This window comes from Cataglyphis hispanica, chromosome 2 (assembly GCF_021464435.1).
Source record: "Cataglyphis hispanica isolate Lineage 1 chromosome 2, ULB_Chis1_1.0, whole genome shotgun sequence".
Classification (NCBI taxonomy): domain Eukaryota; kingdom Metazoa; phylum Arthropoda; class Insecta; order Hymenoptera; family Formicidae; genus Cataglyphis; species Cataglyphis hispanica.
In genome coordinates, this window is record NC_065955.1 from 3,928,883 (window position 1) to 3,945,057 (window position 16,175).

At 25.6% G+C, this 16,175-nt stretch overlaps 2 protein-coding genes across 2 annotated transcripts; both read right to left on the reverse strand.

The window, feature by feature from the left end:
* Positions 1-2,565: 2,565 nt before the first annotated feature.
* LOC126856891 (uncharacterized) lies at positions 2,566-5,853 on the reverse strand. The gene is made up of 9 exons (XM_050605873.1): positions 5,427-5,853; positions 4,842-4,961; positions 4,621-4,738; positions 4,063-4,324; positions 3,869-3,979; positions 3,249-3,339; positions 3,034-3,179; positions 2,702-2,834; positions 2,566-2,619 (listed from the first exon to the last, which is right to left on the reverse strand). Exons 1-9 carry the CDS (start codon positions 5,589-5,591, stop codon positions 2,566-2,568), a joined length of 1,200 nt encoding a protein of 399 aa, XP_050461830.1. The 5' UTR covers positions 5,592-5,853.
* A 1,221-nt stretch (positions 5,854-7,074) lies between these two features.
* Positions 7,075-14,344, reverse strand: LOC126856897 (uncharacterized). Its single transcript, XM_050605886.1, is given in 18 exon segments — positions 7,075-7,128; positions 7,217-7,349; positions 7,568-7,713; positions 7,806-7,896; positions 8,358-8,468; positions 8,532-8,793; positions 9,105-9,222; positions 9,322-9,441; positions 10,021-10,210; positions 11,036-11,079; positions 11,157-11,289; positions 11,628-11,773; positions 11,869-11,959; positions 12,292-12,408; positions 12,474-12,735; positions 13,156-13,273; positions 13,367-13,486; positions 14,159-14,344. Coding segments are annotated over 18 exon segments (2,400 nt in total). The 5' UTR covers positions 14,303-14,344.
* Positions 14,345-16,175: the final 1,831 nt, after the last annotated feature.

The following is a 16,175-nucleotide window of genomic DNA, read 5'->3' on the forward strand; positions in this document are numbered from 1 at the left end:
AAGTATTATAAATATTTTTCCACATTCGTTTCATCTGTGATCGGATTATTTCAGGTAAATTCGGAATGATAAGCGAGAAGTAATGACATAATATCAGAGAAACTTCTTTGGATTTACCATAAAACGAGTAGTATTGTACGATATGAGAAATAGTATGATATAACATATAAATTTAAAGTAAAATGCTATGATATTGATAAATTTAAATAAAATGATAGGCAAAATAATAAAAGACAATTAAGAGCCAGTGCAGTAAGTATGGCGCAATATTTTATTAATAATTAAGAGATGTTATCAAAAATATATATTAATAGCGAGAATTTCAATCTACTTCTGAACTTTCTTTTTTTTTTCTTTTTTTTATCTCTCTATTTCTCCTTCTCTTTTACAATTTGCTATAAGTATTTGTCGAAAATAAGAATATTAATGTCATATTAAATCAATACCCTGATCTTTAATAACAAATTTTGTAAATAGTAGGAGCAATTATATATATATATATATATATATATATATATATATATATATATATATATAATATTTAAAATCAGGACAATATATTAGCAATAAATTAACGTTTAAATATATTCGAATTTTATTTTAGCTAAAAGGATGATGAATTAATGGAGATAATAAAAAAATTCTTTGTATTTCATATGATATTAATATATAATCCTATATATAATCCTTAGAAAAGAATATTAACACTTGAAAAGTAGAAAGAACAGCATTACAGCTAAATAGAAAACAATGAATTTTCGTGAACTTTAATCGTCAATATAGCTACAGATCGAGCTTCGAGATAAACATTTGATTTGTCTTATAAACAATAACGATTATCGGCGAAGGCTATTTCTCTCATAGTGATTCGAAGACATATCGACAAAAAAAATTTTATCAAAATACCATATGGGGTTTTTCAGTAGAGTGGTTTATCTAACTCTCTCATGTCCGACCCATGTTTTTTTACCACAATATTTTTCTAGCATATAATCAAGGGAACATTTATGATACCCTCCGGGTTGGGGAAGTCAATTGATTGTTCGCATTCGTATTTTTGCGTCGTAGGGGACGACAGGAAGTCGAATTATCAAAATAACATGTTATGTTCACCATATGTAGTTTCTCGAGGATAAGGGAGAAATAATATCCCTTCTTTTTTCCTTGCTTCGACGCAGGCGCGAGGTGAGAAAAAAAGAAGGGATATTACTTGCAGGTGTTCAGATAGTTTGCTGCGACGACATTTCATTGTCATCCGTGAGCAGCGACGCTACGATTGTTCTCTTAAGTGAGTGTTCTTGATGATGGTGATGTGTGAGTGTGTGTGGATGTTATGTTACGAAAGAGTTTGGTTTTTAAAAGATAATTTCTTAATAGTGCAAAGTAGTTTTATATGGAGCACACATATTTATGTAAGTAAATTTTCTCATATAAAGATATATGTATATATATGTATGTGTGTGTGTATACATATATATATATATATATATATATATATATATACATATATATATATATATATATATATATATATATATGTATGTATGTATGTATGTATGTATGTATGTATGTATCGAGGCATTGATAATAAATTTAAATTCGTTAAGTAGATTTTTCCGATCTCTTTGGTGTTCGGAACACTAACTCAATCGCTCTTCAGTGAATGTCAATGGTATGAATTATTCTTTTGCGAAAAATGTGATCTCTTTTCGAACTAAATGCCAATGATATTTTATCAGTTATATGTACAAAACAAATAACTGTAAAGACATACAGATTTCTATGTAATTTATTGGAAAAAACATATTAATTATTTAAATTATATGGAAAAAATTATAATAACAATTTTCAGCCAAATCGCAGTTTATGGTTTTGTAATGGTAATTATTTAATCAAATAGAGAGGTCTGTATTCATTATTACATTATTATAATGCGTAATTACAAATAGGGATAATTAAAATATTGAATGAATGAGACAAGACATAATAATTTTGTGCACAATTGTTTTCGGATTATTAAGTCATCATGTATGGGTTATTATTAACTTTCATAATTAGTACTATTAATTAGAATTGTATATATATATATATATATATATATATATATATATATATATTGATAAGTTTGCAAAATAAAACAAGAAATAGACAAAAACATTTTATTATATATAATAGTTACTTACATATGTATACTACTTTTCCACATAATCGCTATTTGAATTGAAACATTTGTCGTAGCGCGATGCAAGCTTTTATATGCTCTTATCAAAGTAAGGGGTCGCGCTTCAAAGTACCTCAATTTGAATGGCGATTATGTCGAAAAGTAATGTATGTGTAAGTAATTCTTGTACAATAAAATGTTTTTTTTTCTTGTTTTATTTTGAAAGCTTACTGGAGATTGGTTTCCGAATAGTCCTCATATTAAGAATAAAAGAATATGTTTATATAGTACATAAAATTTCAGAAATTAGTGCATATATATATATATATTTGTATATTTATTTTTGCGCAATATTATGTTAATTTAAAATATTCGACAAATAATAAATTTTTCTTTCTAGTTTGCTATTCTCGCAAAGAATAAATCATTAAGAAGTAGGATACTGCCGCATTTACAAGCTGAAAAAAGCACATTAAATTGTTCATCAAATCTTTGTTAATTCAACATTATACTTTGTTTTTAAATAACTTTTAATTTTACCGTAGTAAAACCTTTCAAGGAAAGGGCAAATATGCTACTATATCCTAAATTAATATTTACCGCTACTTTTTGCATTATAAATAATAATATTTTCTGCGTATGCAATGGTGCTGCATACCACATTCCATTATAACTGCAATTTTTAAACGTTAAAGTAAGATAATTGTACTAGCAAAAAAATGCATGTTTTTGCAATATAATTAATTTAAATTAACCTCGTGTTTTTAAAAATATTCGAAAAATATGTATAATCGATTCAAATCATATTCAAGAAATCTATATGAAAATCGATATCTGCATAAATAGCTCGTATTATAAAACGCGATACTCACATTGCTTGGAACAGCTTTGTTCCATGATCTATTACCATTTGTCCCGCGTAATTAGTGATAAACATATAAGCCAACTGCATAAAAATCAAGAAAGCAAATATCAATATATCTATCATATTATACGTTAATGTTATCAATTGACGAAACTACAACAAAATGCTACTTAAAAAAAGTCAATTAATTAAGCAAAACAAATAAGAAATTATGTTGCTTACTTGAAAAAGACATAAACTTAAAGAGCTGACACCAACAAAAATCAGAATGGCGAATAATACCGTAAAACTAGATGCAAGAAGATTGGTAAACCTTTAACGAGGAATTAGATATTGGCACAATGATATTATCAATATAAATATTTCACTCAGCTTTCACATATTCAGTAAAAATCTCTTTCTCTCAATTATGCTCTTATACGAACAATGTATATAAATGTAATTTAACCGACAATAGCTCCCGTAGATTTCACATTTTATAAAAATATCATATTGTTAAACTTACATGTGTTTTTGGAAAAAAATTATAAATCATAAATTATATGAAAATTATAAATAAGCAAGCATTTTTTTCTAGAACAAATACACTTAATTCTTGATTTTAAATTTTCAATTAATTAAAAATTTTCAATCAATTTATGCTAAATTGATCATTCTTCATTTTTCTACATATATCAAAAAATGCAATTTAATAATTCGTATATTTATCGAAAAGATGCAATTAATGATATAAAAATATACGGTAAAGAAAAGATTTCAGAATCAATCACTACTTTTTAATAAACAAAAAATAAATAAGATACAAAAAGAGTGTGTGCGTAAAAACATAAAAATATACTCACTCGATTGCTCTTCGATGAATGAAAACTGCATATATAATTCTCTGACAAAATAGATTCTGTCTTTCTAAAATCGCTAACGCACTTTTCTCGACAGCATTCTCTATGTGATAACTACATTAATTTATTTAAATATATATTTATTTAATTAATTTTCGCTTTAAGATAATGTGTATTTAAAAACTAATTGTATTTACCTTGCGATTTTAAATAGTGCACACGCATGCCATACATATGTCACAAGTGTCATCAACGTACCATAAAATGCGATTAATGCTATGCTACATGCTAATATTTCGTGTAATAATATAATATAAATATATTTTTCTTGGTTGATAAAATATTCTGTGATTATAAACATTCGAAAGGGCCGTGATTCGTTCAGTGGTAATATAATGTCAAGGATAAATGGCAAACATTGAAGTATTGTGAGCAATAACAAAGAAAGAAAACCAATCACTGAAAAAAAATGTTGAATCTAATTTAAAAATATAATTATAGTAAAATACATAGGCAAATCGAATATAAATCAAACTTTTTTCAAAATATTTTATGCTATCAAAATTCAACGCACATCCTAGTCATTTTTCTACATAGTTTCTACTAAAATCGAAGCATTTTTGCAATCGGATTAAAAATAGAAAAATGACTTGGGTGTGCGTTGTAAATATTTTGATTAAAAAAATATATATATATATATATATATATATATATATATATATTTAATTATAGAACATATTATTTCATATTCTTACCTATCGAAGTTATTGAAAAAAATTGTATGTCATAAACGTATTTTTCTATAATGATAACTTCTAATTTATTTTTCAATAATTTCCAATCATCTCGCATTTGTTCTAATAATTTTTTTACCTGTTCATTTCATATTTCCCTTTGTTCAATAATCGAAAATCAGTCTATTTTATAAATGTTACAACAAAGTATTTGAATAAACCATCTAACGTATTAAACTTACACTATTTGCTTGAATGATAAAATAACAATACTTTATAGTGACGAAAAGAATAGGAAAAACAGTTGAAAGAATCTTGAGAAGAAGATTTATATTATATTGCGTTGTAACGAATACCAACAACTGAGAGAAAACAATATTTTTAGAATTGATTGCAATCTGGTATACATATGTATGATTGTAAGTATTTATATTGAATATCTGAACATAAACTATATAGAACGAAAATTGTTTTAAATATATCTGTTTAATTAATCATATATATGTTTAATTATATCATAAAAAAACAATTTAAGTTAAAACTCTTATATAAAAGATTCTTATAGAAATTTCTATGTAATTATTATCATTAAGACTAAATATAATTATTATCATTAATACTAAAATTAATAATAAATTATATAAATATATGTATTATATAAATATATGTATATAAATATATGTATATAATACCATATTAGAAAAAATAAAGAAAAATATGTTTATTTTAATGCGCTTCATTAAGATATACTCATTAAGATCACTATTCTATAATTATGTTGTCTGAAAACTAAAAAGTTTGAAAGTTATATGACTCAATATATGTACCTGGGCAAGAATAAATGTTAAAAGAAGGCTGGCAAACAGCATTTTATGTATTCGCGTGAAATATGATTGTTGGTAAGGCCATAAACCAAGAGTCTTAAGAAGTACCTGACTAATTTTGTAATAGCGTTCTTCTGTCGTGTGCATTTTACACGAGAACTGCGACATTGTAACTGTCAGACGAAACCTTTGAATTCTCAAATTATTTCTCGCGACATTCTCCGTCAATTTTCAACGATCGATATGTTCATGCGCCGGTAGTTATTGTAAAGACGGCTATATTTCAACAATTGAGTAATGTTTTCTTGATATAGATAAAAGCAAATTAATATAAATTACCTCAATTTGTGAAAACAATATATTTTTAACGCATATTCTTGCGCAAACGCAGTTATGACTTTTTTTATCTTGATAGTGCAAACACCTTCAGTATCTTTCATGCATCGTACGAAGCACTACTTATTCATACACACTTGGTGGATCTATACAGTATCGAATGGAAACTCTGCGAATCTATTCACTATTATATATAATCTAAAATCTATTATATTTTATTTCTTTATTGCACATTCAAAAAAATCAAACAAAAATGATGATATAAAAATTTTCGCGCAGTTTAGAGCGTATAAATGAGTTTGCGCTCGATCCATTTAATATGTATATATGCGTATTAAAATAAATGTTTATAAGATTTTGCCTATAACAAAATATACAATATGCAATTGAGTGATATATGAGATTTTAGAAAAGTATAAAATTTTGAGGCAATAAAATCTACATTTATTATCTTTCATACAAAAATAAAAGTTAACTTTTTTTCTTAAATATTTATTTTGTATTGTCAGACATGTCCGTCAGCGAAACGAATGCAAGATAGTATATAATTTTCTAGAAAGAAATTCTCTGTTTTACTTATCGCAAAAGTAAGTAAATATATATATATATTCCGCTTGCATAGTAATAAATAATATAATATTAAGTATATATTAAATATGTAATAAACATGTATAGTAAATAGTATAAATAATTTTACTCGATGGCATTTATTTAAGCTGCAAAATTTGTTTATCTATTAGAAGATAATATTGCAATACAACTACTACTTTTTTTATGCAGGGCGCTTGTATGCACTATGTGTATGTATCTAATGACATGTATGATCTTCTTATCCATTAAAGATTATGATGATCGAATTTAACTATGAAACAAATTTATTGCATTAACAACGTATTGCATTCCTATCATTTTAGTAAATTGGCCATAAATACGGAAAGTTTTCATCAACATTGCAATTAGCTGGGATAGTATGCAAATAAAAAAATTATTAAATTTATATAAAATATATATCTAATAAAAAAATATTAAATTATTAAATTATTTATTAATTAATTGTATTGCATTCATGTTATTATTTAATAGCCCATCCGTGATTAAAAATAAACCCGTTTCGACATTTGATTATTGATTTCTTGTAATCAAACTCGATTATACTTCAATCTTTTTCAAGATTGGCCTATTTATTAGTATTATTTGGAAACATCAAGAATAAAGGATATATGTTTATACAGTACATTAAATTTCAAAAATTAGTAATGTCTCTATTTATTATTATGCGCATTTTTATATTAATCTAATTATTCTTCTTAGTTCGTTATTTTTGCGTAGAATAAATCACTGTAAGATAGGATACTGCCGCATTCACGAGCTGAAAAGAATATATATATTAAACTACTCGTTAAATCTACGTTAGCTCAATATTATATTTTGTTTTAAAAAAAAGCTTTTAATTTTACCGTAGCAAAACCTTCCAAAGAAGCAGTATATATGTTACCGAACCCTAAATTGACATTTATCGTTCCTTTTTGCATTATAAATAATAACATTTTCTGCGTATGCAATGGTGCCATATGCCACATTCCATTATAACTGTAATTCTTAGTTGAAGTAAGTTATGAATTAGAAAAAAAGGTGCGTTAATTAAACACTTTGCGATATAATTAATGTTCAATTAACTACATGTTCTAAAGTATTAGAAAATTATTTATATATAATCAATCTAATTAAATTTAAGAGACGGATTTATATGAGGATCGGTATTTCTGTATAAATATAACTGTAAAAATACCGTAAAATATGATACTCACGTTGCTCTAAACAACTTTATTCCCTGATCTGTTACTATTTGTCCTGTGTAATTAGCGACAAACGTATAAGTCAAATGAACACAAATCAAGAAAGTATATGTCAGTGTCTCTGTGATATTATTCGTTAATGATTTTAATTGAAGAAGCTACAATGAAATGCTACTTAAAAAGAAGTTAATTAAGAAAATTAAGTCAATTAAGAAAGTAAGAAAAATTGGTAAGAAAGAATATTGCTTACTTGTAAAAGATTTAAACTTAAAGAGCTGACGCCAACTATGATCAAAATACCAAATAGTACCGTAAATTCAGATGTGAAAAATTTAGTAAACCTTCAACGAGACATTAAGTATTAGAATTGTTACATTATATGTATATATATATTATATGGATAGGTGCAAACTTGGATGTATTCATTTTTCTATGCTCCTGTGTGATATGATTCTGACGTTATGTTTAATCCTGACGGTAATTGTCTAGTTCAATACTTTAAGAAGATATATTTTTAAGAATTAAAATGTGATTATCAAACACACATATATTTAAGTATGAAATAAATTGCAAATCTTTAATAAACTTTAAGTCCTCAAATGTATTTAATTTTAAACTTTCATCACATTTTACTAAATGTAAAAATATATTAATAAATAATTTAATATTAAACATTTGATAATAATACGATTCCAAAATCAATCAAATATTTCTAACGAATAATAAATAAAAGACAAAAGTCAGGATGCAAAAAATTTTATAGCAACAAAAATAAATTTGAAATAAAAATAAGAATACTGACTCGATAGCTCTTCGATGAATAGTAACCGCATGTTTAATTCTCTGATAACATTCTCTTGTAGGGCTAGAGATCGTTAACATATTCCACTCCATCGCGTTCTCTATACGATAACTATATAAATCTGTTTAGACATATTTCAATTTCACAAACGAGGACAAGTGCGATTAGCATTACCTTGCGATATTAAGCAGCGCACATATGTGAAGGAGATACATCAAGAATACGAAACTGACGTTACACATTGTGATTAGTGCTACGGATATGGCTAGTATATGATGTAACAGTATAGTGTATATATATTTTTCTTGATTGACAAAATATTCCGCGATGAATATAAGTCGACAGGAACGTGATTCATTCAATGGTAATATAATATCAAAAATTAGCGGTAGAGATTGAACTATTGTTAATAGAATTATTCCAAAACAGCAGAAGCCTAAGAGAAAAATCTAATTTATATTTGAATCTATCTTATATCTAAATAAGTAAATAATTCAAACAACAATATCGAAGATATTTTTAAACATACCGCATACACATAGCATATTAATATCATCTTTGTCACAAACTATACAGGATGTCCGATCATTTTTTACACATCCAAAGTGTGAAGGTAAATTGGCTCAAACTAGGAAGAAAATCCTATACCGTTTTGCAATTTTTGTAATTCGGGTCTGTCAAAAATTATCGAACACCCTGTATATCACTATATATATGACGCGGTAACACACGCATTACTATTCTTACCCATAAGCATTATTGCGAAAAATCTCGTGATATAAGAGTATTTCTCCATAATACCAATTTCCAGTTTATCTTTAACCAATTTCCAATCGTCTCGGTTCTGTTTCAGCATTTGTTTCACCTATTTATTTCATTTTCTTTATATTTTTCCTTATATCGTTAAAATACAATATGCTGTATCAAACAATATGTCCGAAAGAATTACTTTCAATGAACTTACACTGTCTCTTTGAATAATAAAAATGCAATACTTTATACAGCAGAAAACAATAGGCAAAACAAATGAAAGAATCTTGAGCAAGAGGTTCGTATTGTACTGCATTGTGACGAATAATAGCAACTAAAAACATGTAGGAAATATAACAATAAATCATTTCTACCTATCACACCAAAATATGTTTTACACATGCTAGAATGCGTTTTATTAACATTAAAAAAAAAATGAATCCAGATGATATAAAATAAAAATTTCACATAATAAAATTGTAGTAATAATTGTATAATAAATGAATCTTCATTTTTTAGGAAGATTTTAAGTTTTTAATTTAAATTATATATATATATATATATATATATATATATATATATATATCATATATTAATAGTAGTTATTAATTAATTAATTAATAACTGCTATCAAAATAAATTTGATGACATGACACGATTTGATTTAGAATTAAAAAAGTATACATATAAAAAGTAATGTTATTAATTTTATGATCTTTAAAATCGATTCTAATCCATTCGAATACAAATAATTATAAAAAATTTTGTTTTATATATTTTAGTCGTATTATTTACTTATTTTATTTTATATATTTTATTCGTGTTATTAAATATATTTATTAAAATATGTGTATTTAACGAATGTCATTATTTAATCATTTCTACAAAAGTTATAAGTGTAGGTTTGATATACCTGGACAAAAATAAATGTTAAAAAAATACTGATAAAAAATACTTGTTGTATTCCCACGAAATATGATTGTTGATAAGGCCATAAGCCAAGAATCGTAAGAATTATTCGATTGATTTTTCTATAATATTCTTCTATCGCGTGCATCTTATACGAGAGTTACGATACAACTATGACATAGACCTTTGTATTCCTGCATTGTTTCTTTCAAAATTGCTTATGAATTTTTTAAAGTGATTGACATTATCGCACAACGATAGTTATAGTAAAAAATGATGGCTATAGCTTTCTACTAGTGAGAAATAATTTATTCATGATATAGACTTATAGACGAAAATGAATTAGCCGAAATTACCTCAATTTGTAATTGAGAGCAATATTAAAATTTATAATACTAAAAATTATTTTGCGCAAACGCAATCATGATTTCTTTTCCCCAGCAAAAAAAAAGTTTCAGTTCTTGTCGGTGCATCATAGGGAACGTTACACTCACTTTATATCAGATTACACGAGCGCGAATCATATTTAAAAAAAACTGGAGACAGATTCATTCATCCATTCATTAATATTATACATCCATAGTCTTTATAATCGCGATTTTTATTTCTTGGTTATATTTTTTTTTTTAATTATAAGCAAAAATGCTAACATCCAAATTTTCATATAGCGACAGGTGAGGTTTGGCCAATCTGTTTGTTTTCGTTGAGAAAAAATATAAAATAATAATAATACATATTATTATTATTATTGAATATTGCAAAAAAAGCATAAATTGCCTAATCTGATTAACAAAATTATTTAGACATCTATTTTTCTCTTTAACGAATTATCTATTTATTAGTATTGTATAATTTAATATTGTGTATATAATTATCAGGAATGAAATAATGTTTATTTAACACATTACTTTAACTATATTCATCAAAAATTTATAATACACACATACTACATGACTATATTCATTTCAGATATAGGTCTACAAATTGATAATGAATTTTCCTTCTCGGCTTATTATCTCATAGAATACATTACCATGAAATAAGATACAGCCGTATTAGTAAGCTGAAAAAGATACATAAACTGCTCGTAAAATAAATTAATTCGATTCTCTTTTAATGTAAAAAAATTTTTAATTTTACCAAAGCGAAACCTTCCAAGGACGCAATAAATATGCTGCCACAACTTACAGTGACATTTATTGTCCCTTTTCGCATTATAAATAGTAACAATTTTTGCGTATGCAACGGTGCTGCATACCACAGTCCATTATAACTGCAATTATTAAATATGTTAATAGTCTACAAAATATGTTAATAGTCTACAAAATATATATATACATATATATATATATATATATATATATATATATATATATATATATATATATAATTTTAATATTAGAATTAGAACTGTAGATTAAAAAAAAATCATTTTTATAAGTAATGTTAAATTGGTTGTATTTTTAACAATATTACAGAATAATATGTATAATATATAATAGACATATACATATGCACTCATATATACTTGCATGTATGTATGTGCGTATATAAAGAAAATAGATTTATAAATACAACTTTCTAACAATTCTACAAAAAAATGATACTCACGTTGCTTTAAATAACTTTATGCCATGATCTGTTATTTCTTGTCCAGCATAATTAGCGAAGAACAAATATAGGAGATGAGTAACTATAAATATGACGAATATAGATGTCTCATTGATATTGTTCGTTAATATTGCCAATTGAAAAAACTACGACATATTGTTCAATAATCAGTCCAATTAAGTAGAAAAAAAATAGGAGAAGGCAAGGGGAAGGGGGAGTAGAACAAAAAGATATCACTTACTTGAAAAAGATTGAAACTTAAAGAGCTGATGCCAACTACGATCAGAATAGCGTATGATACCACAAAAGTAGATGTTAAAAGGTCGGCAAACCTTTAACGAAGCGCTTGATATTGGAACTATTATCAATATAAATAGTGCAAACTTCAAATTATATTCACTGATGTTAACTATTATGCTTATATTATTAAAATTACGCAAATTTATTTAATTAAGATTACGTAAATTTAATTCTTGGATATACCTAATTTTAAATTTTAATTATTTTGTAACTTAGATTGCATTTAATACGTATCAAACAGAAATATTAAATATGCAACATAAGGTAGTGAAATTTCGAAATTAGTCAATTTTAATTCATAAGAAGTGATAAAAAAGAGACAGGATGCTACAAAATGTTATAATAAAGATGCAAGAATACGAACTCGATCGCTCTTCGATGTATAACAACCGCATGTACAATTCTGTGATGAAGTAAATATTCTCTTCTAGGACCAGAGATTGCTAATACACTTTTCTCAATCGCGTTCTCTATTCGATAGCTATATAAATTGATATTTAGATTGTAACAAGTGTTACAAAAATACAAGCGCATTTATGACATTACCTTGCTACTTCAAATAATGCACACGCGTGCAAAATGTACATTATAATTGTCGCACCTGTGCCAAATATTGCGATTGTTACTATGAAAGCGGTTATTAACTCATGCAATAACAAAGCGTAAATATATTTCTCTTGGTTAACAAAGTATTCCGTTATTACGATAAGTTGACAGTGTCGTGATTCGTTCAATGGTATTATAACATCAAGAATCACCGGCAGAAGTTGAAATATTCCGCCTAAAAATGCGCCTAATAGACAGAATGCTAAAAAACGTTAAATTTTAATGTCTTAATTTGAATTTAACTATGTAAATTATTCTAAAAAAAGAAATTCTAAGTAGTGTTCGAAGACAGGCTTTGCCTTAATTAAAAGCAACTATATTATTATATATTATATCGAGAGTTTCATCACATTGGAATGTAAGTTCATAATCTAATTTCACAGGAACAAGAAAAAACGTTTTAATATTCGAATTTTAAAAGAATACAATTTTCATATAATTTGAATAAAAAGACATTAAGAATACTAATATCTCATTTAGTATGTTATTTAAAAATATATATATAAAATCTTAATGTTATTTTAATTAATATAATTTTTTTTTTAAATTGGGAATACATCCTGTAAGTTTTGAAATACTCTCTATATAAAATGAATAATTATATTGATATCTTCTTTTTTACCCATTACAGTAACCGTGAAAAGTCTGGAGTTGTAAGCGTATTTCTCTATAATATCAATTTCCAATTTATTTTTTAACAATCTCCAATCATTTCGGACTTGCTTTAATAATTGCTTGATCTGTTTATTTCATTATTCATCTTATCAATAATCAGAATAAAATTTACTTTATAGATATGTTATAAAGAAATAAACAATTCCTATTGGACTTACACTATCTGCTTGAATGATAAAAACGCCATATTTTATAGTGCCAAAAAGAGTGGGGAAGACGATTGATAAAATCTTGAGAAAAATATTTAAACTGTATTGAGTCGTAATGAATACCAGCAAATGTGTGGAAACAATATTTAAGATATATCAGATTATGTTTCACATATAAAATTCGTTTTATTACATGATAAATTAAGAAATCTTTTACAAAATATTAGAGAAAAAAATCAATCCTTTATATATACATTATAATATATATATATATATATATATATATATATATATATATATATATATAAAGGATTTTATTCTTTAATATTTTGTAAAAAAACCGTTTCAAAAAGATTTCTTAATTTATCGTGTAATAAAACGAGTACGTATATTAAAATTTTCAATGCAAATTTTTTCAATGCAAAACATTTTTGAAACTTTTAGAATCAGTATATTGAAATTATATGTATGTATATTTGATACAAGAATTTTTATTAAAAATATATATTGCATCAAAAGAGAGAAAAACATTCTTCAAAAATATTTATCCTTTTCAGCATTTATCGTGATATTTCTTGCGCGTTTTAAAAATTTATATAAAATGTAACTTATAAATTATTTAAAAAGCTTTCATATTTTACAATATTATTGATATAAAAATTGTAGATTTTTTTCTACAGAAAATAAGATAAAAATGTATTGAAGTAAAAACAGAAATGAAAGGTATTTATTAATATGCGTAATTAACAAACTATTATATATTTCAATTGTTAAAAATTAGAAATGTAACTAGATATGTACCTGGACAAGAATAAATGTCAAAAGAATACCGGCAAATAGCACTTTATGTATCAGCGTGAAATATGATTGCTGATAAGGCCACAAGCCAAGCATTTTAAGAATTATTCGATTGATCTTGTAATAGCGCTCTTCTATCGCGTGCATCTTACACGAGAGTTGCGATACAAGTGTGATATAATTTTTTATCATTTTCGCATTATTTCTCTCGAAATTTTCTATGAATTTTAAATGATCGATATCTTCGTACGACGAATGCTTATAGAAATGATTATATAATTACAAATAATGAGACAACGTATTCGTGACAAAGGCAAAAATAAATGGGCTTAAATTATCTCAATTTGTAATAGAGTAATGTTTCCTTAACGCGTAGACTGAATAATATTCTGGCGCAAGCGCAGTTATGACTTTTTTCTTCTTGGCAAGTGAAAAGGTTTCAGTTTCTTTTCGGCCATCGTAAAGAACGGTGTTCATTTTACATCGAGCTATAATATAATATCAACAAACCGTACGAACATTTGTTTACTATTTTTCGTAGTGTATAGATATATAGACAATTGTCACATCGTGTATGTTTATTCTTCTTCTTTTTTTATTATATCTTTAAATTCGATTAATTTTAATTTTAAGTTTAATTTTAAATCTCAACACTCGAAATTTAGTTCGCGAAGAATCGTTCTTTTTAAGCATTTATATCTAAAAAAATTTTGATTTTCCTTTATCTTCGTTAAAAATCGACTTTCTCACCAAGCTAATCAAAAATTCTTCCATTAAAAGGATGTTTGGTAATTTTTTCATTTTTCTGTATTTATATATCGATTTATATCAAATCTAATAATAAGAAAGAGATTTTAGTTTTAAATTTAGGAATATAGCTCTAAAAATATTGTGAAGCACATGCACATTCACATTATTTGTTTGCCGTTATTAATGGCAAATATATGCATGATTAAAATGAATAAAAATCAACATACAGCGAATATATATACTTCATCGATATTGTCCGTTAATGTTAATGTCAATTACTACAGAATGTTATTCAATGAACAATTTTAATAGATAGTTCGTTCAACCTAATATAGTATAAATATTAAAATATTTATATAAAGTTTTAACTGCAATGTGCACAGTATATATATTTCATTGAAAGAAATGATAAAATGTGTAATGCAAAAACAGATGTTTAAATAGTATCTTTTTTCTTTTTTCCCATAAGACAAATTTAGTAATGCTTATACGAATGCAAAACTACGATTCATACTTGTTAAGACAAATTTTTTTTTTCCTAATGCAATTTTATATATACATTCATACTTTACTCACCGCAGAAGTACACGCAGCATTCTAGCTTGATAGTATCTCAGTGCATTACTTACCTAAAAATAAAAAAAAAATCGTGTATTAGTATGATAATAATATGTTTAATAAGTTAAGATTATATTTCATAATTATCACAAAATTTAAAATTCATTATAATAAAGTTTAAAAAAACGTAATAATGTAAATGTTTAATCTCTCTGAAGTTTCTCTTTTTTGAGTATGTATGTATGTGTGTGTGTGTGTGTGTGTGTGTGTGTGTGTGTCTGCGTGTGCGTGTACGTTCATGTATATTATAAATATCATATGCAAATTCTTAGATATAATCCCAGTGCTTTTTTATTATATATTAGGAATTTTAATACCTTTCATATTGAGTTCCATTTGATACAATTGTGACTGATAAATATCACCGAGAATAAACGGAGACTTTCTCATTATTATATGATTGCATGAGAACGATATGTTATGCTTCAGTTCTCATGTTACCATATGACTCCCTTCATTATCTTTGCGTTTTTCACACGCAAGCTAATAAAGGTGCAAATTATTTCAATTGCTAAGTCTAGAAAAAGGGGTTTTTTTTTACTAGCTAACACATATGGTGATATTCTCACATTTATTTTCACTGTGAAATTAATACAAATAAAATCGCATATTATTTTCACTCTTAACCTTAATACTGCAACATTTAGATGTG

Bases quoted from the DNA above. Each gene is read 5' to 3' on its own strand.
- LOC126856891 (XM_050605873.1), bottom strand. From the start codon at position 5,591: ATGTCGCAGTTCTCGTGTAAAATGCACACGACAGAAGAACGCTATTAC. The intron at 4,962-5,426 runs GTACATATATTG...GTTTTCTCTCAG, and splicing joins TAACATTTATTCTTGCCCAG to TTGTTGGTATTCGTTACAAC. The intron at 3,340-3,868 runs GTGAGTATATTT...TCCTCGTTAAAG, and splicing joins ATTCATCGAAGAGCAATCGA to GTTTACCAATCTTCTTGCAT.